This window comes from Pezoporus wallicus, unplaced genomic scaffold (assembly GCF_028554395.1).
Source record: "Pezoporus wallicus isolate ANWC-B61680 ecotype Strahan unplaced genomic scaffold, APGP_CSIRO_Pwel_v1 contig_6566, whole genome shotgun sequence".
NCBI classification, from domain to species: domain Eukaryota; kingdom Metazoa; phylum Chordata; class Aves; order Psittaciformes; family Psittacidae; genus Pezoporus; species Pezoporus wallicus.
In genome coordinates this window covers 3,035,097-3,062,079 of record NW_026638763.1, presented here as the reverse complement: position 1 = coordinate 3,062,079, position 26,983 = coordinate 3,035,097, and the positions used below count along the sequence as shown (strand labels likewise).

The 26,983-nt window shown below is 43.7% G+C and overlaps 1 protein-coding gene across 1 annotated transcript in view; it reads right to left on the bottom strand.

Annotated features, from left to right (window-relative positions):
- CPS1 (carbamoyl-phosphate synthase 1) overlaps positions 1 to 26,983 on the bottom strand; it is a 107,621-nt gene that overhangs the window by 24,250 nt on the left and 56,388 nt on the right. The window contains exons 21-26 of the mRNA XM_057412335.1: positions 25,580 to 25,756; positions 21,827 to 21,945; positions 11,324 to 11,465; positions 8,771 to 8,836; positions 8,141 to 8,204; positions 4,922 to 5,103 (exon numbers count right to left, since the gene is read on the bottom strand). Of these exons, the coding sequence (XP_057268318.1) occupies positions 4,922 to 5,103; positions 8,141 to 8,204; positions 8,771 to 8,836; positions 11,324 to 11,465; positions 21,827 to 21,945; positions 25,580 to 25,756 (750 nt within the window). The remainder of the gene's footprint in view (positions 1 to 4,921; positions 5,104 to 8,140; positions 8,205 to 8,770; positions 8,837 to 11,323; positions 11,466 to 21,826; positions 21,946 to 25,579; positions 25,757 to 26,983) is intronic.

Below are 26,983 nucleotides of genomic sequence, written 5' to 3'. Positions count from 1 at the left end.
TTAGATTGCGTAATAAGTACGAGTAATTCAATAACAGGCACTTTGCTTCCAAATTAAAGCTGGTGAAGCTTTGCCCAAAGGAGAACCAGACCCACAGGACAACTGCAGTGAAAAAGCTCTTTGGAACCAAATGTATTTCACAGTTTTACCCACCTTTAGCAAATGAGAAACATAAATCAAGTGATTCATGGCTTGGCTCTTTCTTTTATAGTACCAGTGTTCTTTTAATTAACAAGTGTGTTTTTCCTGAAGATGGTTTGCCCCACTGGCCTTCCTGAAAGAGGAACTTCTTAATGAGGGATTGAAAGGGATATAAAGTGGCAGATCTGTAAGCTGAGAGCAGGATGGACTAGAAGTGACTGAGAACAACCAGATGATAAGTGCTACTACAAACCCTGCTCAACTTTAATGTGGTTAATTTCCTACCATAATAAAACTCCACTAAAAAAGTCTGGCATTCAAGCAGCACTTACTATCCAAAGGTCTGCAAGATCACTATTTGCTTTACATGCTAATATACAGTGATGGAGACAGTTTCTTTTCCTTTTCACCATGCAGTCATGGGAACACATGCTGCTGCCAGCCAACAGTGCCACCTGAAAGAGCTTAGGATAGGGAGTAGTAGAGGGTGAAGCAAGGACAGAGACTCTTTTGGCCCCACATGGGGTTTTCTGATAACATCAGAGCTTGCTATCTCCAACTCAGAAGAAAAATCGATTCCTCACTGCTTCCAGACCCATCCAAAATACAGTACTTACCTCTAGTCCCTGGGCCCCTTATCATCCCACATAGACAAGAACCAGACAGTGAATATGCAAACCCCCTTCTTGCAGCTTGGAATGGTTTCTGTTTGATAACAGGTCAACCTAGCTTTGCTGCCAAGGTCAACCATCTTAATTTATCCTCAACACATTGGAAATGTGAATGTCCCAGCTAACAGTTTCTCTTCAGTTGCTGCATATTTCTTCCTTTAAAACAATTCAAGTCACTGAGCCTCTAAAGTCCAAATAGTGCCTGCTTCCAAATTGGAATGGCAATGGGGACTCCAGCCCCAAGGAGGAAGAGGAGATGGCTTATTCAAGAAGATAGCAAAGAATCATACACTCATTTTTACTCCAAAAGAACCATAAATTGAGACCCAGCTGCTGCTTCCATCTTCCTTTAAAATTCCACTGTTATTTCCCAAAGTATACTCTCACACAAAGAGCAGCCCACTGCCCTGCAACAGGACTGCTCCACTGAGGAATGTGGACAGGCAGAAATAGACTTCACTGCATACCACTTTGTCATCAGCCATATTTTAATTATAAAGAAAATGAATAACATCTTTGCCATTAGATACCTTTAAGATATATGCTATACATAATCTCGTGGAAGAAGCCTGGAGAGAATTATTTTCCCCTTTATAACAAAAATCAGTCTTTTTATTACTACCTTGCTTTTATGTCATTAGTAATACAGTTGGGTTTTCTTCTTCCATGAGTTTGAAAACAAATTAGACCATTAAAATTGTACCTAAGAGCCTCCTTTAGTTTTATGAATTGTTTCAGAATGATCCTAGAAACTGAAAAAGAATCAGAAGAGGCCCTCAAGCAGATAGATATTAAAATAAAAAGGGAACATCTTCTCTGGAAACAAAGAGCCAATAAATCTGAAGGAAGGATTAGTTTTTTTCTATAAGTTATTGTCTTCATAGACTGCCACCTAACATTGCACATTGACAGTAAATTAAACTTCCCTCCAAAGCAGGGCTGTGCTGTCCCCAGTGTCACAGGAGCTATGAATGTCGACTGGAGGGGGAGAAGTAAAAGGAGGACACAAGAGAAAGAGGAGGGATGGCTGACTAAATCCCTGTGGTAGGACTAGATCTAAGTGTGAAGCTATGTCTTGAAGGTGGCTGGAACCTGCCTACCATCCCGGTGGTTACCTTGCTTCCCAGTTGAGCTTCATTTATCTAATCAGAAAAATTGGAACAAGTGAATACATCTATTTATTTGAGCTAAACAGTCGTCAAAGGTTTGCTGCTAACCTAAAAATGTTTAGGGAGTTGATGTATCTGCTGCACAGAGGGAAATGGGGAGCACTATGTGCAGTTCCAGTGTTCCAGCAGAAGAAGGACGTGGAGCTGTTGGAGCAAGTCCAGAGGATGATCAGGGGCTGAAGCACCTCCCATACTAAGGCAGGCTGAGAACACTAGGGCTTTTCAGCCTGGAGAAGAGAAGCTGCGTGGAGATCTCAGAGCAGCTTCCAGTGTCTGAAGAGGGATACAAGGATGCTGAAGAGGGACTCTTCATCAGGGACTGCAGCGATAGGACAAGGGGTGATGGGTTCAAACCTAAACAGGGAAGACTGAGCTGAGCTCTTAGGCAGAAGCTCTTCCCTGTGAGGGTGCTGAGGCACTGGCACAGGGTGCCCAGAGAAGCTGTGGCTGCCCCATCCCTGGCAGTGTTCAAGGCCAGGCTGGACACAGGGGCTTGGAGCAACCTGCTCTAGTGGATCATGTCAGGGGGCTGGAATCAAATGATCTTGAGATCCTTTCTAACCCAAACCATTCTGTGGTCCTATGATTCCATGGTTTTGTGATGGTTTTACCTACGTTTTGCCAATGATCCAGGACTTTTCAGAGTATTTCTCTCTCTTCACTGTAGACTGGAACACCAGAGGAGGCTAATGAGCAGGACTATTTAAAAGATCAGTCTGAAAGCATGGCATTATTCATGCTTTGTCTATGAAGCTGGGAGAGATGGTTATTTGCAGGATTGGTGAGGAGTCTCAGAATTGCATCCTGACTTCTTAATTTGATCATTTCCTTAGGGACTGGCTTCCAACTGCATTTGCCTGAGGGAGTATTCTGTTAACAGGATATTAGCATTTGGCTCATCCATAGCAAATAATGTATTTTAGACTACACTCTGCTGGAGGTCTGAAGCCTGTCCCCAGGTCTGCCTATGTCCTTTTACATGACTCTCTGCAGCCTCTCCTCACAGACCCCATTTCCCTACTTACAAACTAGGCATAATGATGCCATTCCCTTCTGTTGCTACTTAAGTGTTGTAAAACAACTGTTTATTATTTATCTTGGGATTTATTAGCCTGCACAACCCTAACTTTGGATGTTGAGGCTGAGACCCCCTGATGGCTTTAACACCTCCACAGTAAATATCAAATTGGCTGTTTTCTGATTGAAGTCAGAGTAGGAGAATCCTCTGCTAACTCTCAGCACATCTCTTCTGTCCCTTCTCATTCCCACCACCTCTTGCTGGCTTCTCTGTGCCTTCTCTGCTCTTACAACCACTTATTGGCTTACTTCACAAGCAAAACAGGCTAAGTGCATGCCCAGAAGCATGAGTACAGTCCCTCTGATGAGCACAGCTGGCTGAGCTGTGGAAACTGCCAGAGTCTTCTTCCTCTTCAGCTTGGGGTACCAGAGGATGCTGCTATTAGACCTTGAGATCTGCAACACCTCCCATCAAACTCACCAAGCTCTCCTGTGACAAGCAGGATGATGCAAGTTTCAATATATATGCATTATTCTTTTCACACATTTTTCTTACCCAACTTGCTAATTACTAGCACTATGTGTTTAAATGAGTAGTTGCTCCCTCATCACTTATCTCTACCTCCTCTTTGATCCTGCAGTAATTAGATGATGTGTTTCATCAGCGTTATTTGTCTGACAAACTCCCAGCAATTTCTTCCACGCCTCAAGTTCAGCAGTTCAGTTTTGCTTAAGCAAACAAGAGTTCAAAGCCTCGCTCAAAAACCAGCCTTGAAGACTCCACAAGAGTCTTTTGGCCTGTCCTAAATCCATGCTTTCCAGTAGGACGGTCTCATTTTATGAAAATCTAAAGAGCTAAACCAACATGTACACATAGGAAAGTGTGAACACACAATCTAAAGATGGTCCTAGATAGTATTCTGCAAATTGTTTAAGAACAGAGCCTAGAGACTGGGCCTTGAATATGGATGTGCTTTTGCTTGGTTCCAAATTTGGGATTGATCAAACATAGCCAAACATATAGAAAACACTTCAGAAACTTGCAGCCATTCATAAAGGAGATAAGCTCAAATTGTCATATATTGGGGAAAATAGGCATAAGAGAATCGTAAGTTAAAACTTATGGATTTAACCTGGGTTATGGCCTGGGTTCTGCAGAGTTGCTTCACTAAGTTATACTGTCAACTCACACTGAACTTCAAGGGAGGTGAGATTCCTGTAAATACCTTTGAAACCCTCAGCCACAAATCAAAATGAGTTTGTTACCAGTTAGAAATATTTATCATACTGGGACCAGCTGTTTACAATATATATCTTCCCATGACCAAATCTGTTTGGGACTCTTCTTCATCTCTTAGTATCAGCACTTCTGAACACTTGAAAACTCCTTAACAGACAAGTGCCATGTCTGGATCAGGAGCTGGATCATGTTTTTGTTTGATGGCCATTCTAATGCCCCTGCCTGATCTGCCTGCACATTGGACCACATCACCACTGTACTGCAAGCCCAAGACTGCAGGTTCTTGAGCACACGTTAGTGTTACGCCCATCACTTATTCTACTGCTTCAGGAGGAGTACTTGTGCATAAAGTCAAGGATATGCTTAAGTGCTACAGCTCAGCACCACAAGGGCAGAACAATTTGTGCGATAAATGACTGTGCAGCAAATTAAATCTGCTTGTAAATATTGCACAATATGGCATCTTGCAAAATAATTTAATATTTATTTGGCATTCATTATTGAGCAGGCTGCTAGGAACATCAATGATGTGTAAAATGCAACACTGGGATCCAAACCAAACAGCTTTTACTAGCAAGCTCTTCCCCCTCTCCCTCAGCTGCTCCACCAAAGCAAGATAGTGACATGAATTCTGAAGTTCGGTTTGCTTCATGGCTTTTTGTTGTGCTTCTGCTTTCCTTTACCTCATATTGGTAGATGTCCAGGATCCTTTCCAGTGACAGCTCCTCAAAGTACAGTCTGTCACACTCATCAAAATCTGTGCTCACTGTCTCTGGGTTGCAATTCACGACGACAGTCTTGTTGCCAAGCTGACGCAGTGTGCGGATACTGGAGACAGCACACCAATCAAACTCCACGCTGCTGCCTGCCAGGAGACAGAAAAGTGGGCAAGGAAAGGAAAGATGCAAAGAAGAATACATAAGCAGACATTTTCAGCATTCAAGTTTAAAAAAGAAAAAGAACCAGGACAGCATTCCCTCCTGTCATCTCAGAACGAAAAATCTAATTGTCCTCCCATGGAAACTAACGATCCACAAACGTGAGCCTCCAAGCACAACTGCTAAGTTGGCTCAGCTCCTCAGGAGTGACAGGCCTCTATAACATGCCTGTCATCCTGTGCTCATAAACACTTATGTCTGTCATCTTGTGCTCATAAATACTTCTGTCTGCTCTTGTTGCCCATCCCACTACTATTGCCTCCCAACCAATGAGCTTTGAGATACGAGGCAGAAGCTTAGAGGTGACCAAATTGAGTGCCCATTATTCTAAGATAGTAACATTTATTCCAGGAAGCACAAAATATTTGTACAGATATGGTTTAAAAAACAGAAGACTGAAGTGTTTTGTACCTTCCAGAAGAGCAGAGTATAGCTAACCTAGCAACAGAAAATCTGCAGGTCAGTGGGTTTGACTTCTGTGGTGACCCTAGATGAGGCAAATCAGTAGCACAACACCTTTAGAGCCACTCTGTGCTCCTTTTATCTTTGTTCAAAGGCCACAGTGACTGTGGCAACACTGAAAGGCAAGCATGTCCTTACTGTCCTGAACCCTGAGTAAGTGCTGCAGCCACCTCTAAAGAAAGAGGCACAGAGGGAGGCGAGGTGAGCACCAGAACTTGAGGCTTGGTCTTGGGCAAGCTGCAGGACTTGAGACTCAGGCAATGCTGCAGGCTTCAGGCAGTGCTGGATTTCAGACTTGTTCTAACAGCTACTGTCCCATAAATTTCAACACTCAAACATCTAGGAGGAGTACCACAACCATGGAATGATGCATATTAGAAAACATCGCTAAATAGTAATGCTTATAGTCTACAAAACAAACCTTGGCCTCATCGTGATGCATTCACAGTCATTACGTGATAACAACCGATACTATTTTTATGTAAGTGTGTGCCAAGATATGTTGGAAATTCAGCCTGTGCTTAATTGTACCTAGTCACAAACAGATGGCTGTCACAGGTCACTCACAAACACAAAATTTATTTCCCTACTTCCTTCAAAAACGAACCTCAAAACATGCCTAGGCCTCTGCTAAAACTCCACAGAAGAGGAGGGAAATCAAATCTTTATACACGTAAGAAACCTCAACTTTAGGACACAATGGTCACCTGGAGTCCCCATCTGACTGCTTCAGATACAACCTGGGAAAACAGCTGAACACTTGTAAATATATTCCAGTCACATCTGGTAATGCTCAAGTCTAAACAGTAGGAAAAGGGAAGACAGCAAATAATTAGTAATACTTGTAGCGTTTGTTGCAATATAAACAGACACTGCTCCTCAGAAGATAATTGCTACATCAATACAGTCATGGTTTTGAACTCACTTTCAGGTTTCAACCATGTTAAACCTACATGCACACCTTAAAATTTACAGAGCATGCTGCTGGTCCACACAGCTGGTGAAACAGCTTTACACAGCTTTCAGGGCTGACTTTCACACAAACAAACTCCCCTTCCAGGACAGGCAGCAAGTGAAGAGCAATACGCCATGGAGCACAGGTCACACACTGCAGCTCAGGCTTTGAGGTGCCTCAAAGCCAGCTCTGAAGTTCAAGAGTGTGCAGCTGAGCAGATTCACATCACGTTTCTCAGTTTTCACAAAGGAAATAGGAATCTTGTTTAAAATAAAAGTAACATCACATGTTTATCTTCCATCTAAATCACTGAGCCCTTTTCTGACCCGTTCCTCTTCTGTTAATGTAAATCCACAGGGAACACTAACTTGATTTCACTGAATTACGATTACAGTTCTGAAAGCAGAGAGGAAAAGCACGCTGCTCACTTGCCTTCAAAGGATTGCAAAAGGAATAAAAAAATCAACTTGGCTATTGCACCTAGAAAGGAAATCTTTTAGAGGTTCAAGGAATGGTTTTCTTCTGCAGCATTTATTTAGTTGTAACCTCTTTCAAAACATTGTCTCGATCTAATCAAAGCTATAGAACAGGTAAGACTAAGATCAGAATAGGGAGTTTTAGGTGAAAAGGGCAAAATATATTCATATACATTTGATCAAATCATTAAACCCCACCTGACTGGCAGAAAGGCTTATAAAAAAAATAAGCATCACCATGGAGTGTTCCTCCTGATTTCACTTATCTCAACATTCCTACTGGAAACTGAGTGCAAAAAGACACATCCTGCAATGAGCACCAGGAGTGTGGCACGTGACCTGTCCATCCAAGCGAAACTAATGGATGCAGTTTTCCATTTCAGCTTTCAAACACCATCACCACTGCTTGTGAGAGGCAGAGCAAAAAATATTTCTGAATCACAAGCAGTTTTTTTCTTGTCAATAACTGCAAGCTATTTGGAAAGATCCTTTAAAAGAATAAGTGAAATTCACCATAGAGAGGATTCAGCAGTCTGACTGCTCAATACTCATAGCCACGAGGAAACTCTTATGCTGCATAATCATATGAGTGGGCTAAAAAAACAACAGAGAGAGAACTGCTTGAACAAAAGCAGCTGAAGGTATCCAAACACTGTCATAGTCACCTATACTTAAAGTAGTAAAACGTATAGTATGTAACAACATAGTCAGGAGCTGGCAGTAAACACATAGGACAGGTATGGGAGCAATAAACTGCTACACGAGGTATCAGATTCTCAAAACCTCAACATGCACAAAAAGTGAGATTAAAAATAAATCCCTAAAACTTTGTGGAAATCACGACTTGGTGACTCAGTGAAAAGTAATAAAATTCTCCTGTTTTTTCCAGGGTGTGAAATGAAGACTCCAAGTAAGTGTAAAAGGCAAACCTTGTGTTAGGAATTGATGTCCTGTGCACTGTGCTCTGGAGGGTTTGGTCACCATATAAGAGGAGGAGCAAATGAACCACAAGAATATCCAAAGAAGGCTCGAGGGTACAAGGAGAACAGAGGAGTTGTAAGAAAGATTTACCTATGTGATATGGTCCACAGCCCAACACCATCACCCCACAGTCATCAAATTTTACATCATGTTCCTGAGAAGGGAGGGAGAAAAGTCATTAGGATCTGTATTCCACTGCACCTAACTCCATGCTTTTCAGAACAGTTTCTGGTGCTCAGCCCATATCTAACAGTCTGATTCTTCAGGCTTTAAGTCTGATTTCATTTACTGCAGTGTAAGTCAAGTGCAACCCTACTGGAATTAAGAGTGCTGCACCCAAACCGAAGGAGACACAGCATCACTGACCTGGCTATTTGAGCAGTGCAAGAAGCTATTAAGCTTCACACGAAAATGAATGCTAGGATGAGATGAGTGAAACATGAGTTCTGTATTCCCAGCACCTGGCCTGTGCACAGAGGATGCAAGTACAGGTGATACATGAGAGATCATAACAAGAAAGGGGCATTAACATTAAATGCACTGGATCAGTTTCTGAGCAAGAGAAGGCGTCAGGCCCACTGTAAGGGGATCATAAGTAACACCATCCAGAATAATTGCTACAGACACTTACACCTCTGCAAGATCTCCAGAAATAATGCAGCACACAGGAAAGAGATCAAACTAGACAGCAACGAGACTGCTGTTTCCAAACGTGCCTACCTGCCCATTGTAGGTGATGTAGAGGTAATTAGTTACAGCTGGGTATTCTGCTGCCAGTGTGTCAATCTGTATGGGGAAGAAGAGGAGGGACTGTAACTCGGACAGTGCAAGATCTTTCTTACATGCAAGTGTTTTGGGGTTTTTCTTTTCCCTCTTTCCTTTTCTACTCCTAGTTCTCTCCTATCCCTTTCCCATCATGTCCTATTATTTTCCCATCATGGCTTGCAAAATTTTAGTCCAGTGGGCCCATGACACTTCAGGCCATCAGGGCAGAGATGCAACATACGGATGGGCTCGTGATCAAGGGGTGGATTTAACAATGGACACTATTGCCCAGGTTATTCATGAGTGTGAAACATGCTGCAATTAAGCAAGCCAAACAGTTAAAGCCTCTTTGGTATGGAGGACAGCTGAAGTACAAATATGGGGAGACCTGGCAGATTGATTATATCACACTGCCACCAACCCACCAAGGCAAGCGTCAAGTGCTTACCATGGTGGAAGCAACCATCGGATGGCAGAAAACATACACTGTGCCCCACGCCACTGCCCGGAACACTATCCTGGGCCTTGAGAAACAGATTTTGTGGCGACACAGCACCCCAGAGAGAATTGAGTCAGACAATGGGACTCATTTCCAGAGCAACCCCATAGACACTTGGGCCAAAGAGCATGGCATTGAGTGGGTATATCACATCCCCAACCATACACCAGCCTCTGGGAAAACTGAAAGGTACAATGGGCTGTTAAAAACTACACTGAGAGCAATGAGTGGTGGGACTTTCGAGTATTGGGATGCACATTTACCAAAAGCCACCTGGCTGGTCAGTACCAGAGGATCTGCCAACAGGGCTGGCCCAGCCCAGTCAGAACTTTTACATACTATAAAGGAGGATAAAGAAAGTCCCAGTTGTGCATATAAAGAACTTGCTGGGGAAGGCAGTCTGGGTTATTCCTGCTTCAGGTAAACGCAAACCCACTCGTGGGATTGCTTTTGCTCAGAGACCCAGACATACTAATCCTTTTCTACTCCTAGTTCTCCCCTATTATTTTCCCATCATGTCTTTCCTCAAAAGGTGGTGATCTGGGCTGGCAACACAGCATATGCCTGGCTTTCCCCCAAGACCTCACAGTGCAGTCAGCAGGACAGTCTACCACCTCTTTTTGAGCTGCAGTTTTAGCTCTGCATCTCTTTGGTAAATACCTTCACAGCCCAAGAACTTTCCCCGCCCATCCCTTCTTGCTGAGGCCTTCATTCTCTAGTTAGTTTGGCATTACTAACTACACAGGTCTCCATTCCTCCAGGTCTCCTGCCCCCTTTAGCTGCTCTGGGATCTTCACACTATACTCTTGACCTCGTCTCACTCCCACGCTGAATACTAACACACACACACAATATTACATTGAGATCATGCCAAGTAGCAGCAAGCAGTGCAAGTACCATGTATTTATGTTACAATATAACTCATGCTTTGATAATTAAATGGTACACAAAGCAAGAGGGATTTTCAACCACCCCTTATAGGTAGTTTTCAACAATTTCTTATGCAATTAGTCACCAGAGAACCCAGAAGAATAATTGCTTGCTAGACTGCTCACAATCTATTTGTGTCAACTACTTATTGCATGTTATACATGGTAACTAGCCCATCTAGGTCAGCAGCGACTGCTGAAGTTCCCTGAATGAAGAGCTGAACCATTTCTACACAGAATACTGATCAGGAAGCTATAGTAAAGCAGTCCTGACATGAATTTTTACATGTTATACCATTTAAAAACCTGTCCCAGGTATTCTCAGGAATTCCCACTGCCTGCCCCAATCCTTGTGACTAATGAAGAATGTGACCTTATGTCATTAGCACTACGTGTCTGCTGCTCATCACTGTTACTAATACTGCAACTTGGACTTCATGTCACCTGGAATTGGGCTTGAGGATACATGTGAGCTCTTTCAGATACATTCAGTAGTTTGGGTTGGGGTTTTTTCCTCCCTTTTTAAGGGCAAAAAAAACCCAACTGATGGCAATTCAGTACCAACATACCTTAAATGCAGCAGCAGAACACCTGGCAAAGCACTCATGACACTGCCATGAATACTAGATGAGCTCATTATGCTTGTGCTGTCACAATGAACAGCAAATGAACCCATAACAACAGCATAATGAAAATAAAGTATTAGCCTGTAAAAAGCTACTACCAAAAGAAAAGACATATGACACTTTTCATGGTCACACCATGGAGGGTCAGCATTCTCACTCAGCCTTTCCCTGAAGCCAGAGAGCTGTGTTTCCCCCCAGTCACACAGAATATGAACGAGACTATTCTGAGTCGCTCCATGGGGATGATCATGTCATTACATTGATGCCTGCAGTACGGAAGTCACAGCTACATGGGTGAAATTTGTTCTTCTCTAATGTCAATGTCAAAATGCTCAGGGATGTTAACAGAGCCAGGGCTTCCACTTGGTTTACCTCATCTGTTTCTAACAACACAGAGATCTCCTGCCCCCTGCACTTCTGGAGGCCTCCACTGAAGAGTGATGTTCTCACGTACCTGTTTCACCCAGGGCACTATATCCTTCCTCAGTCTCAGCTGACGGCACTCGACTTCAGTCAGCTTCAGGCATTTCCCAATCTGTTTGTCTGAGAACCCGATCTGTTTGGCTCTCCTCAGTGTCTCTTCTGGAACTGTTTCACTGGGATTGAATAAGAAAAACACCTCTGCATGAGGCCTCACAGGAATACTTAGAAGATATAGGAGTGCTTGGGTCTTCTATACTGCAATAGGGTTGCTATAGCATAGTACACATAAAGGCAAGAAAGGGAAGAAGACCCAGCTCATTTATGCAGCCCTCATACATAAAAGATCTTCGGTGTGCTGGATTCCCTCCATAAGCACATACAAGGGAAAGTCTACAGGCAGGCTACTGATGCTAGGAAGTGAAACACTTCCTTTCCTTGCATTTTTGAGACAGAATGAGTGATTCATGGTGAAGTCCATCACCTCCTAGGCAGCATTCTTCATGAGGCTAGCACAAGGTCACCATATCCGTAACAACTCTGGTCATTTAGCATTACAGCCTCCATGGAGGACTTGCAGAGATTCCTTTCTTGGATTCAGCATCCCCACATTTCCAGGTCCAAGCTTTAACTCCATCTTTTCTCCTCCCAGTCTAAATTGCAAAATACAGGCCTACAATTTGTTCCATAGAAGACCTTCTTTCTGTTGTTGAGGATGTTCTACCTTCAGAAATAGCCACTCTTCAGAGAAAGCAGCAGACTTTCAGAGATACACAGCAGAAACAACCAGCACAGCTCACATGTGAGGTAGGTTTTTCCTTCTGACAGTCTCAAGTATACTTTTTTCCATGTCATTTGTGTTCTTTCTCCTATTATGAAAATGGGGAGAGTGGTATAGCCAGGGTAAGGCAGGGACACCTTTTTTTTCATGTTTGCATGCTCTCTCAACTCTGTTTCTGTTCTCCTGGTTTGGCTTTTCAAGACTCCTAGTTTTTGCTGTTTATTCCAAACATATTGCTTTCCCCAGCCATCTCTGCAGCTCAACAGTTTCCTGCCCAGTTTGCTTTTGCTTTTTTCCATCTCCATTCCCCTTTTACTCCCTCCACTTTTTTCTGTCCCACAATATCTTCGTTCCACTCTGGTCTGACTTCACCTGTAGCCCTCATAGTTTCTGCCTGCCAGTTTCTAAGCTACCTTTCCAAAGTTTAGCTTTTGCACAAGCATAAAAAAGCCTATGTATTTTTATCAGCACTTCTGCTTTTCATCTTCATTGCCAAGAGCATCCCTGCCTGCCCAATATATCAATATTTTATGAGCAAGCAAGCTCTGAATCAGGAAAAGGAAATGATTAGCAAACAAGCAATTTTCCTAAATCAGAGCTTTTGAATTGTGTCCTTTGCTTGATGGTATTTTTAAATAAATAGTATTATGTTATTTGAGTGGGAGGAGAGGGGTAAGACCGCTTTATTGGAATCTGTCAGGAAGCTGAAGCATGAAAGAGAGTCACTGGATTGGATTTTCCACTCTGGCTTAGGCACAGAGCAGCTCTGCTGCCCTTGGTGAAGTCAGGCTAGCATAAAACAAGCAAGAGTCACAGGAATGTCAGACTCCTAGAATGGTTTGGGTTGGAAGGGACCTCAAACCAGGTGTTGTGAGAGCAGAACTGAGGTCCAGATGCTGGAGTTCAGTTCAGATCCCTGGGTTTTCTTCTGTGAGTTCCCCAATGCCACCTCTCCTTCCCCTGCAATATGAGAACAGGGTATTCCACCTCCCTACAATAGCAAGAGCAGGCAGCTAGTGAGGGGATCTTCAGAAAGGAAGCCCTCGTAACTACTGTCCTCTGCACTGTGTCCCTGGCACTAACACCAGCCTGCTCTGTCTTCAGGGAACTCCAGGCCAGAATAACACCTTTGTTTTCTCCACAACCCTCCACCACATCACCCTTCTAGTCCAGCAGATCCTGCTCTTTGCTAGCATCAGAAGGAAAGAGTCCTACCTAATCCAACAGGTTGAGATTCCCAGGTTTTGGATTTATTCCTGGTTGCAGAAAGACTTCCCAAAGTAAGACCCACTTTGCAGCACCGGAGTACATTAAAGCCTGCAGTTCCCATTCACTAATGCCTCCACCACGTAACTCCTCTTCTTCCTCTCAGCCCTTTCTACTCTCTGATCCCAGCTCAGAGGCAGGAGTTTTTGCATAAGGCATGAATGTGTCTTTTATAGAAAGAAACAAAGCAAAATCCACCAGTTCTCTGGCAAAACAAAAACTGGCCATCACCAGCTATTAAAAAGAATGCAGCCACGTCAGATTTCCCTCCTAGATCCAGCATTCCCTAGGTATGAGTGAGCAACCTGATGACCCCAAGAAAATGAGCCTGTTTAGTGCAGTTTACTCTTTGCCTCAGAAACACACATCGCTGGCTGTCATTTGATTACTGACAGAGAAAGAAAATTGCCTTCATTTGCAGCTTGTTTCAATTCAGTTTCTTTGTATTTCATTATAAGAGTATCATTCACTGTCATACCCCCCAGCAGGGTGGGTAGAAGAGAATCAGTGATTGGTGACATGATTCTATTGCCTTGGGCTAGCAGGATAAATTAGGTTAAGACACTTACTAATCCATGCAAAAAGGTAACCGGTTTTGTACAGGACAACCAACGCGCAAGAGAAAAGCTGAGTACCTAAAGGGGAAATGAAACTGTACATTTATTTCCTCTGCTGCTTCCAACACATGACAAACGAAAAAGATTGGAGATGTAAAGAGATGTAGCTTTCAGTGTAGCTAATAGGAAAGACGCAGTGGGAACCTCTATTCCAGCAGCACCTAGACAGGAAGGGTTTTCTCTTACTCTATTTGCTATTTAATACCTTCACACAAAACAGGCAAAAGTCAAACACGCAGGAGTGCTGCTTTCCAAGCACTTGCAACCAGAATCTACCATGAGATGAGAAACTGCAGCTCCCAGGGATTCAGAGGCACAATCAGAAGGGGCAGGCTGAGTAAACAAACCACCAGAATTGTTCCACTACACTTAAAGGGAACTGGATTAGAGAGCTGCAAACCCTCAGCACTGGTATGGAAATCAGGCTGCCCCCCTGCATGTACTGGACACACATCTTCATATCTGAATAATATCCATTTAGTAATAAGGGTAATTTTTAGTATTTATATCTCAACTTTCATGGAAAGAATATAAGAAAAGATGCAAACAGCATGGCAGGGTGATGCTTATCATACAGATAGCAAAACTGAGACATGCAGAGGTTAAGAGGTGGTGGTTTTTAAGATCCAGCATTCCCACTGCCTTTACTCAAAGAAAGCCCTTCCGACTTGCTGGAGACACTAAAGCCAGCAAGAGCACAACCAGGCTGATCTCTCTCAATGCTTGAGTGCAAATAACCCTTCCAAGAGCTCACCAGAAATCCAGCACTTAAAAGACAAAAATTCTCTATTCTGGCTATTCCCAAACACATGACCCAGTCCTACATCACTGCCTCCCACTTCCCCCTGGAGCGTCACTTACTTTTCAAACACAGAGCAAAATGTCTCCCAAAGCTTAAACTCCCTCACTGGTTTAGAATCACTTCTGAAACAAGGGACGATTACGTGGCTGTGATTCCAGACTCCTACAGCGCTCCCTTTCCCTAGCATTTGCCTTTGTAAAATGACAGTCAGATGTTTTAGAGCATCAGACCCTTACAGACTTTTGCACATTGCCATGAGTATTAAGTGGCTGCTCACTTCCTCAGAAGGCTGAAGTCCCCTGCACATTTTGCAGTTTCTGAACAATACGGGCCTTTCTCAATCCTTGCTTATGCCTCCATTTCAGCTTCCAGTGTTGATTTGCTGTTGTTTTGATTCCACCCTGTCGTTTCTGGAACTCCATCCACTCACTTCTTCAATAACAAATGATAAAAGGAAATGGAATAAATTCCCCCAATGATGAAATTTTCACCTGGCACAGAGGACCTGGGCAAATGCAGTAAGTGACTGGAAGAACACTGGCAGCATTGCAATTAACAGGAAAGCCTGTTTGCTTCAGCACAGCCCTCTCTTCCACTTGACTGGCTTTCATCTGATCCACCAGTTTAGCAGTAATGCTAAAGAAACATGCCAGCAGAAAGCCCAGCTTGACATGGGAAAAAGCACTTTTTTCCTTGTCTCCCAATTTAAATGGGGGAAGTTTAGATTGGATATAAGAAAGAAGTTCTTTACTGTAAGGCTGGTGAGGCATTGGAATGGGTTGCCCAGGGAGGTTGTGAATGCTCCATCCCTGGCAGTGTTCAAGGCCAGGACAGAGCCTTGGGTGCCATGGTTTAGTGTGAGGTGTCCCTGCCCACAGCAGGGAGGTTGGAACTGGATGATCTTAAGGTCCTTTCCAGCCCTAACTATTCTATGATTCTAAGTCAGGCTCTGCTTCTTTTTAGGTGTGTTGTGAAGATTACGCCTATCCACATATTACTCAGGAGCATGTTAATGGGTCTTGATCAAAAGGATCTGGGATATTTTGTGAACTGAGGGCCAAAACCTGAGGTGGAAGCCTTTGGGACACAGCTATTGTGTCAGTTAACATCTGCCCAGTAAGCCCACAGGCTCAGCCCTGGTCACCTCTGGTTTATCTCAGCAGCAGTTCATGTGGCTTGGACACACACACAGGATCTGCAAAGATGAGCACACTTCAGCTCAGCCCAATAGCTTTAAACTGAACTCTTCCTAAAGCTGGAAGGAGTGGATTTAAGCCCAGACTAGATTTTCACTATGGCAAGCAAAGCGAACCAAAAGCAAGAAGCACTGCTTCAGGCCCAGTCCCAAGAGCGCTCTTCCTCTCTCAGTAGTCATAGACCTGGAGGGTTTCAAAAGCCTACTTGATTTCAGGCTGGATTATGTACAATGACATATTTTCCCTCTTCTCTTCATTGTCCTGCTCTGCTCCAAGGCTCCTAGTGGCTTCCTTGATTGCTCCTGATGTTTTACGAGATTTTGAACATGCTACAATTAAAATAATGAGATCGGCGTATAAATTCTCTCCCCGTTTCTCTTCTCAAGGAGACAGATTGTTACCATTCTTCCCCTCCTGAGAAACTCATGACATGACTGACAAAAAGCTGTCAAAAGAGTGTTTAGGGGAGCAGGAGCTGTAAACCAACAAATCTTGCTCACTGAACAACTATCACTCCAGCACTCTATATCTTCAACATCCAGGTTCCTAGGCTAACAAATCTCATTGTGGACATCTTGATATAAGTAATATGAATCTTAGACCCCCTAAGACCTAAATGGCTTACACCTAGGATTAAGGGATGTGCTGAAGCAGCAGCTCACACCAAAACATAGTGAAAAAATAGGTCATAGATGCTTCTTCAAAGCCTATTTTGTACCCTCAGCAAATGACAGCTTTGAGGTCTTTGCTGAGATGTCATGCGATTCCTGCTTCTGGTATTGTACATACTGGTTACAGAGATTGCCCGATGGCTTTTAAATGGTGATGTCTGTATGCCTTCTATATGAAGGGAAAAATGCATACTGTGTTTTTACAAATGTACAGGTGCTTTGAAAGAAAACGCAACTGACAAATTATTACCAATGGCTCTATAAAACAAAGAGCCATTGGCAATAATTACCAAGTAAGAGCCATAAAACAAATAGAAAGTATCTTATGTCAGATCCACCCAAAGCACACACAGCGCTGAATAGCTGCTCAATTGATATTCTCCTAATGTACTGAATTCCTGGTTTGTTCCCGAGTCTTTCCGGCTCCACAGTTCACCAAGAAGACAAAAGTAAACTTCCCAGTTAGTTAAAAGCAAGTACTATAAATAACCCAGTGACAGCTCCTCAGTGTAAGTCACTGTAGCCTCATTTAGCATCACCGGACCTGCTCTGCTTTACACTCACACAAGGTCTGCCTTAGGATCTCTGACCTGTCCCAAGAGCGCACAAGTCAGCAGAAACACCACTGCTGAGAAAAGAGGGTGTGCAACCACCGCTGTGGAAGAGCACGTTACTGATGGCCTGTCTGACCTTTACTCCCTGTGTGAGCTGGGATTTATTGCCAGCACCCGTGTTTCTGTGGCTACTCCACCACGATCGGGTTTTGAAATCAAGTCACACTTCCAGCAAGCAGCTTTCAAAGCACACCTTTCACACACCCAAGGACATGAGCTTCGAAAAGGAATTCACACTAAGCAACCTCTTCCACGGGCCACTGAGCAGAGCACCTGGCTACAAATGCTGGGTTGAAGCAGGACTGCATCCTCCCGCTTTCTTTTCTTTTCCCCTCTATTAACCTCTGTCTTTTTAGGCAGGACAAGAGCAATACTCAGGACTGCACTTTCAAGGAAACCACAGGTCAGGAGGTGTTTTCACTCAATGCCCACAGACCGAGGACATGTTCTCCTCCAAAACAAAGCTCCAAAGTATAAAGTTACCAATACACGATTGGTGCCACCATTTCCCACTGTTAGCATACTGGCTAATTTGGTATCCACCAAATGGAAGATCTTCTGTTTTCATGAATTAACTCTTCATTGATTTGAAGAGTTAAGATTTGAGAAGGCAGAGTTCAGTTCACTGCTCTGCCAGACTGCCTTTGAGCTTTGGGCAAGCTTATCATCTCCATGCTTTGTTTCTCAACTGCAAAATGGGCCTTTATCGTGCTCCCCTCTTCTCACTTGGAATTCTACTTTACATCCTTTTATCAATTTGAAATGCTCCTCATTGGGCAATATACTCACACCTCTTGCTAGAGAGCCCAATCTTCCCTCAGATTTTCTCCAGCAGTGAACTTGACCCTATTAGCTCTCCTTTTCCCACAAGAACTCCCAAGTAATGGCAAATACAAGGAGTTGCAAGTTCAATTGCTAAGGAGATGCCTAAGCAACTTAGGAGGACAAGTTCTACTGATTTTTACGTTATTTTCTACTGATTTACAAGTTCTACTGATTTTCAACAAGGAGTTGTCCGAGTGTCACTTGTGCATAAGTGATGATTTCACCATAGCTGCCTACTATGGATTTATAATACATAATACTACGCATTATTTATAATAATATTGTAATAATTATAGCAATATTATAATAATAAAGATAATATAAGAAGAAAATAAAATATAATATTATTATAATATAATATTATAATAATAGCTATCATTATAATTTATAGTACCATAATGATTATTATAATAATATAATAACTATTTATAATACATAATACTATGTATTACCTGTATTTAATGGTAGTTGGCATACATTCTGCTTGGATTCAGCCAGAGTTCTCAGGGATCACAAAATCAGGAACAGGTCAAAAATAACCATGACCACATGCAAACAAATACTCACTGCAGACAAAGAACAGATGCAAATTCCCTTGCACCCACACCATCAGTGTCTTGAGTCAAATATGCCCCAGATATCACTTCCAAGTCTGGGCTTCAGCTGTGCTCTTGGGGATGATGGTGTTACTGGACACTACTGCAAATTTGCCTTGCTCTGGACTGGGTCCATAACCCTGAGCTTAAAGTCACATCTCCCTCCTTGCTGCCTCAGACAGCTAGACATGGTCTGTTCAAATTCCCATCTCCTTCATGATCTGTCAGTGTGATTAAGTCAGTGGGATCACTCTAGGGATATTCCCTTCCACTCTGTTCCCCCTTCCCCTTTTATCCTCTCACAGGACAGGTGAGGCTAAATCCAGAGAAAAAAATTTCTGGAAAACAGCATATTCTATTGCATTTCCCCTGTTCCATACACCATCACCTATAGCACAGGATGGCACTTACTCTTTCTGTGTGTGTAGGTATATGTGGGTTTTTTTCTGTGTTTGTGATGGAAAGGTAATGGTTAAGATTACATTACATTACTGAAGGTATGAAGGTAAATGGTCAGAAAACAACAAAACCCCCCACAATGTAAGTTTCTACTTAAAATGAAGAATACATAGGTTGCAGGGGAAACAGCAGAGGGACGTTTGACATGTGTGAGATACGACTGGATATTCCCACAAGTACTCTCAAAATGGCTTTCTTTTTCCAATTCAGCTCAGGCCATTCACTTCCCTGCAGCCATATCACAACGCAAAACAACTCTTTCACCATCTCAGAGGGCCCAGAGGCTGAGTCAAATGGAAACATTGCTGCAGCATGACAACTATATCGTGTCACCATCACCAGGTCCAATCTTCTTTGGAAAGAAGTTCACTGCGACAAATGCCTATAGGGCAGAAGGTGCCCTTCCCAGTCTCTACTCTCTCTGCACATAACTGGGCTTGCCTGCACACCACTGAGAACAAATACTGATAGGTCAGAAAGGATTTTTCTGCCCCTTAACATTATCCCATACAACCTCGACACGTGGAAGAAGACTCCCTGCACAAATTGGTGAGGCCTTCTGCTCACAACTGAATCACTCCATGTGGTCAGGATGTGAGGCAGCATGCGGTGTGTGAATGCTGCTTGCTGAACTGCTCACAAAGGCCTCCACCTGCCTCTGATCCCCCTTTCACATCTGTCATAACCACTTGTTCAAGCTCTAAATTTCCTCTTGGCAGAGACATTCTCCTCGTTATCAGTCTCTACAGTCTCTCTCTGCAGGGCTCAAATCAAGACTTCTGGCAGAGGTGTTACTCCAACTGCAACCAAAACCTCAAAAAGGAAGGGATGGATTTGACCAGAGAGTGAGCATGTAACCAGCAACAGTGCCTGGGAACAGGACAATTAGTTCTGGTTCTGGTAACTGTATTTCAACATCATAAAGATTTAAAGCAATGACAGTGTCACAGCTCATTCTTTTCAATTGGAAATAATCCTGTACCACAGGTAAAACTCATGCCAGGCATGCCGGAGACTGGAAACAGCTGGCTGCAGGAAGAGCATGTGTGTGGGCCAAGTCTCATTTGCATCACTCAATTAGCTTTCCCTCGGCTATTGCAGAGATGGGTTTCCTGATGGGGCTCACTGGACTAGGCTCTTACTTCAGGTCAGCAGTGGTTTTCCCTGGCCCTTTGCCTTGTGCCAATGTGCCTTCAACATAACGCAGCCAGACAGTCCATCCCCTCCCTCCACTGGAGGTTGCGAGGTAAGATAGTTTCCTTGGGAAGGTCTAGGTAAGGATAGGAGAGTGAAAACCTTCACTGATAAATGGGTGAGACTAAGTTAATTTGCACAGTCTGCAATCCAGGTTGAACTGCATGAATCCACTTGCAAGGGACACAACTGTGGTTATGGATGATACAAATGCAAGACTGGATAATGCAAAAGGGCTTTCTGTAGCAGGCTGCCTATAGTCTGCTGCCTAGTCACCAGAAGGATGAAAAACGATATCTACTGGTCACATTACTAGTAGTATTATGGCCTGTCACCCACTGCAGAGAAAGGGAAAGCAGCCTCAATGATATAGGATAGTTCAGCTTGATTAGCCCCTGTGAAGCAATACTGGATTTAGGATCCGAAGCACCTCATTCCAGAGCCACTCCAACAGTAAGGAAATCAAAGTGATTCTGGATATATTGATCTTCTTCCTCAGGAGCTGCACATATATATTTAAGGTGCTCCAGATAAACGCAACACGACACAGATGTTAGCGGGCACAAGGCCAAACAACAGATCTCAGTAAATAACTAAGCTACTCCTTCTCTTCCACCTCCCTCCACATTTATTTTTGTTTAGCTGCACATCCAGCTTGTTCCGGGGGGCAAGGGAGAGCAAGGGCTGCTTAATTAAAAACGTGCAGCTGGTCAAAGAAGCAAAAATCACAGCGGATGAACTAACAAGCACCTCAGTGACGCACTGGCTACGGTGCGCTCCCAGTGCCATCGTGTGGCGAAATGTGCTTAACACAAGGGGTACCCGAAGCAGAAAAGCCGGCGGACACACAACCCATAACTCAGCAAGGAGGTTCTCCCTACCTCGTAAACCATGAAGGCAAAGCTCAAGTCAGCAAGAAGCTGGAACTGAAATACAGCCCAGCACGTTAATTTACTGCTACCTCTCCTGCTTAGTTTTATACGGTCATTTTTCTTGAAGAAAGAAGATTTATATTTAAATATGGCTGGAATTACAGACATTTAAAAGTACAAAACAGCACATACTGCATGATCACAGCAAGGCAGAAAAGCTTAAAAATCAACTGGCCAGGCTGGAAAAAGACAGTGTATTTGATCTTCAGGTGTAGTAAGTGACGACAAATCCTGTGTTTGGATGCTCTGCCCTCAGCACATGAGTGCAGACTACTCACTGCAGGCCATCCACAATCCCAGCCTCAGTCTCAGAGATACAATGAGGATTTTCCAAAGTAAACCAGAACTTCCATAATCCCTAGGAACAGCTAATGCCTAAGCACAAGCCTAAGAGTGTTCTCAGAAATGTCCTCTGCCTGGGTGAGGCATTGAACTGGGTTTTAAGACAACACTGCTTACTCCAAGCACTGAAATAAACTTCTTAGCATTGACTACATCTGTGCTCAGGGCTTCCCATGGGCTTCCCAACAGGATGCCCAGAAGGACCATTGTGTCCTAGGATAAAGCTGGTGGGTTTTTCTTACCTGTTAACTTCCTTCAGGATTTTCTCCATGTTCACAATGCCACGCATCTTATACAGGAACCACTTGTCAATGGCTGTGAGTTTGTGAATGACATCCACTGGGACTTCATTATCCAATGCCTGCCAAACAAAAGACAGCACCAAACAGCCCCTTTAATACATGCTTCATAAATCGAGATTTAGTCTGCAAATAGGTAGGAGCAACTGGATAGCACAAAAACATAGAAAGTACTGTAGAATAAGCTGGACAAATAAAGGTTCATCGAACCCACCTTGTCTCCTGCAGCAACAGAAAATGGGGCCCTCAAGCAGTGTAGAGAGGCACCACGTACCAAAAGCTGGCTTCTGTTTAAGCAAGAGAGGTAATTTGCAGTCAGCAGCCAAACTTAAACTGATGGTAACAAGGCTTGGTGACCACTGAGTATATGCCTTAAGAAACTACAGGGGTGCATATGCAACCTGCAGTGCCGACTCCTTCACCTGCACCTACTCCCAGTCAAGTTGCCTAAATCTCAGACCCTCTGGCAACCTCCTAGCTGCAAGTGCTAGGCAGGAAGGACAGATTCTCAGATAAAAAGGAACTCTTTGCTTTAGAGCATAAATATTGATTTACCATCGAAATACAAAGCTGAATCAAAGCACGTGGGCTTGAAATACCTCTGAAGCAAGGGAAAGGGATGCCCCATCCCTGGCAGTGTACAAGATCAGGCTGGATGGGGCTTGGAGCAACCTGGTCTTATGGAAGGTGTCCCTGCCCATGGGAGGGGCTTGGAACTGGATGAGGCTTTAGGTCCCTTCCAACTCAAACCATTCTAGGATTCTATGTTTCTATGTAAGTCCAGTCCTGAGGCAACACTGCAAAATGTCAAAGCTATGGCATAACTTGAGCTTCTCTCACTGTATCTCAAGTTAATGTCAAGATCATTCAAATTTACCTGCATTATCTTGCTGGGGCAATAATTTTTTTTTTGTTTTGATCCAACTATTTGCAAGCATGGGGTAAAAAGGAACCCCACAGAGGTACTATTCATAAGACAGTGGATTACAATCATATATATATATATATATGTATATATATATATATGCTAGAGAGCCCCCTAGCATGATACAGTTGTATTTTCTACCAGCAATATTCCTTGGGTCTCACCAGTGGTGCACAGTTACAACTCTCTTGATAAAACAACAAACAACTAAAGGGTTTCCAAGCAGCTTGGCCGAGTATCTTTCTCACAACCTTTCTCTTGTCCTGAGAGATAAGAAGGTACTGACTTGAATATCCTGCTTGCTTACAAGCAGCAGTGAAAATCTCCAATGCACTTTTTGTTCCTTTAGAGTAACCAGTCACTTACACACTGAACCTTCAGCTAGTGCTTAGCACCCACCAGCCACTGGTCTTCCAAAGACAGGAGGGAGCCACAGCAGGACAGCATGACTTCAGATCCCTCCTCACCTTCAAGAGCATCCCACCCAGTAGACACTGGCCCCATGCTAGGAAGCAAAGGAGTTTATAGGACTGCCTTCACATGGTGAGTGAGGGAGCAAGCCTGGTCTGCAGGCAAAGCAAGGGAGGGCAGTTGAGCTCTGTGCTGTGTCTGGGGCCAGTACCCTTGCTCCTTCAGTCCCATCCTTGCTCCTCACACAAGGAAGTATTTAGCTTCCTTTAGTGAACAGCTAGAAGACCAAAGCCCTGGTGTGAAACAGAGCATGGACCAAATCCACAGCCTATGTTTTCTGATGCCACTTGCATACAACCTTAAGAGGGCAGAGAAAAGATGTGATATAACCTGAGCAGCCCTGCTCATCAGGCAGTTCCATCCCCAGAGTTAGCCACTCTGGCCAAGAAACAAGTCTCATCTATTTCAGCCTCTTTCCTAGTGCCTTCTTTCACATTACAACAGGGAGTCCCATTACAACAGCAATCGCTCTGAATGGCAGCTGAACTCCCGTCCCTTTCACCTGAACAGTTACTGTTTTCATCATCCAACAGACAAAGGAGAGAGAAAAAGTAAAAAGCCTTGGAGAGCTGACTAGTGGGGCTTAAGGGGGAAGAGAAGACATACAAGGAGCTCTATCCTGTTCCAAACAAAGCTGACGGATAATGGAAACTAACTGTTGGCTTTTAAATGTCAGCAGGCTGGAAAGGGATTTCCAGGCAGGCAGCCCCAGCTGCCAGAACTACCTGTCACTGATACTACTTGCCTGTTATTAACAGGGATGAATTAATGCACTGTGTCTGGCTCAGGCAGCTCTTTACAGGGAGGGATTAAGACTCTGATCTTGCTTTTTTTCAACAGCTCCCAGGGAAAATGCCACCAGCTGGGAACACCCAGAGTGTTCAGTGTGACCCAAACTCACCTCTACCCCCCCAGATCCCCTGTGTTACAATGGGGCTAAGATTAACCTTTCATAAAAGCTCTCTGAGCCACGCAGAGACAAGAAGCAAGACTTCTCTCTCAGCCACAATAACAAAGACCAAGCACAGCTGCTGAAGGATGTTCTACACTTAAGCACTTCCCCAGCTTGAAAACCAAGAGTCAACAGCTGGACAAAGCCACACATTTATAGAACATCTTATAAATGGCCTGAACAAGCAGCACAAAAGGAACAAGCTATGTGTAAACCTTGTTACAAATACAGCACAACCTCAGTTCCCTACACTCATGTGAAGGATGTAATGAAATGTATCAACACATGAGCACAAAGGGCTTAAAGACTCCACTACACAAAGTTAGGGGCACAAAAACTGGTGAATAGGTGTTCCCCACCAGGAAGGTTTGCAATCTTGAAAAAACCAAGAGGTAAGCGTGAGCTATAAAAGGCAACTGTTCCATCCTCTTCATAGAGGGTATGGACAGATGGACAAGTTAGCTGCAGCAAAACCACAGCATGCAATTGCACCTACTTTCTAAAGTAACTAATCCCACATTTGCCGTGTGATATACACAGGAAAACACCATGGAGCTGAAGGAAGAAGTCATTTCACACCCAGGCTTCCCCTCTTACCAAGACACGCTGAAAGATGAAGTGATTTGCCCAGTGCGACAGGAGAGTGGTTAAAAGAATATAAAGGAAGTTGATCTTATTTCAAGGAATAGGAAATTTCCTGTATGCTAAATTTCAGATAGAATTATATTTTTTGTATTTGTTTGTTTCAAGCCCATGCCAACACGGCAACTGCAAAAAGGCAGTGCTCTCAGGAGACTGCAGCTTGCCATGCTTTATCATCCTTTGTTCAATTCTCAAAAGCATCTTCAATTTCTCTTTCCTCCCTTCCTATAAATTAATGGTAATCTGCAAAAACAGCCAACTTTGACTGAAAGACTAGTGTAAATCAGGGCTGAATACTCAGCAAACAATTATATCATAGGAACAAACAAAGGAAAGCGGTCCAGGTCTCCATCAACACTCAGCTAAAAGTACCAGAACACAGGAATGCACCTGAATTCAATGAGCACTGGCTAAGATTGTACCAAAAGACAAACATGTTACATGAGTACAGAAGATGCAGGAAAATACAGATGTCAGTGGGACAAACTGAAGTCATGTATTCACCTGCTATTGTGTTGTGCAGAGGAAATTACATGCGACAGAATATCTGTACTTCAAAATCAAGGATCCTACACAAGGTGGTCCCAGTGTGCTTACAGAGGCAAACCAGGAGATAAACAATACTCAATCTCTGCCACCTAAGTTGGCCCAATCTAGTTGCTATAATGCAGGGGGCCCAGGTCAAGAGCTTTCTGTCTTTTGTTACCTTGCCTATTGCATATATTCGAGTGCTGGATGGCTCAGAGAGATCCTTCTGGAGATCTACAACAGCTGGCCAGGCTTTATTCACAGGCAGATGCGAAGTGAAGCCATCTACAGAGGGGTGGCACATTCTTAGGGCCTTTTGGAAGCTCTCTTCAAAAGTACGTCCAATAGCCATGACCTGCAATGGAGAGCAGTGTTATGGAGACCATGTTAGCAGTGCTGAGCTGCTGCCCAGCTGCCCTCTGAATAACAGAGGAGTGACAATTTAAAAACATAAGACAATGTAAAAAGGACATGGAACTGTTGGAACAAGTCCAGAGGAGGCCACAAGAATGATAAGGGGGCTGAAGCACTCCTGTACAAAGACAGGCTGAGTGAGATACCTGGGGCTGTTCAGCCTGGAGTAGAGAAGGCTGCGTGCAGACCTCACAGTAGCCTACACAGGGCTACAGGGATGCCAGAGAGGGACCCTTCATCAGGGATTGTAGTGACAGGACAAGGGGTGATGGGTTCAAACCTAAACAGGGGAGATTTAGGTTAGAAATAAGGCAGAAGTTCTTCCCTGTGAGGGTGCTGAGGCGCTGGCACAGGGTGCCCAGAGAAGCTGTGGCTGCCCCATCCCTGGCAGTGTTCAAGGCCAGGTTGGACACAGGGGCTTGGAGCAACCTGTTCTAGTGGAAGGTGTCCCTGCCCATTGCATGGGGTTAGGACTAGATGATCTTAAGGTCATTTTCAACCCAAACCATTCTATGATTCTATGATCTAAACCATGAAGATGGACATTCAGAAAGATTACAGCCTTTGGACCTTCCCCCTGTGATAGTCCTGCTAACTTGAAGACAGGCACAGCTGATTGAGCTTTGGGAGTACCAGTTCTAGGCCTGACTGCTAGCATTACCAACAGGGAGTTTCGGATGAGTGATTCCTTTCTGCTTTCGTCTCCCTATCTGTAAAATACAGGAAGCTGCTGCTCTCCTCTGTAAATTCCTTTGAAGCACTTTACAGAGGGAAGCATATGCTGCAGCATGGGTGTTGTAACATAGAAAGATATTTCTGTTCAACAACCTGTTAGAGACAGAAATTCACAGTGGGAATTTTAAGGTTCAGATCAAATCTGCGCCTCTTCCTTTAAATTACATTTAACAGTGACTCTCCCCTGTGAGGGCTCTCTTAAAGGATTACTCCTCCTAGGCATGGCAGGACTGGGATTTCCCTCCTTCAATCTTGACATCACATCTAATAGGAAAGCAAGCCTTTCTCTGTGGAAATCTGTGAGGTAACAGAGCTCTTTCTCCAGTTTCTACATTTTTATTTCCCAGTGCAGTGAAACCCTCACAGCGTAAAACCCTTCCCAAACACAGCACTGAAAATGTCAAAAGAATAACATTGTTCTCTCTTTTCCCAC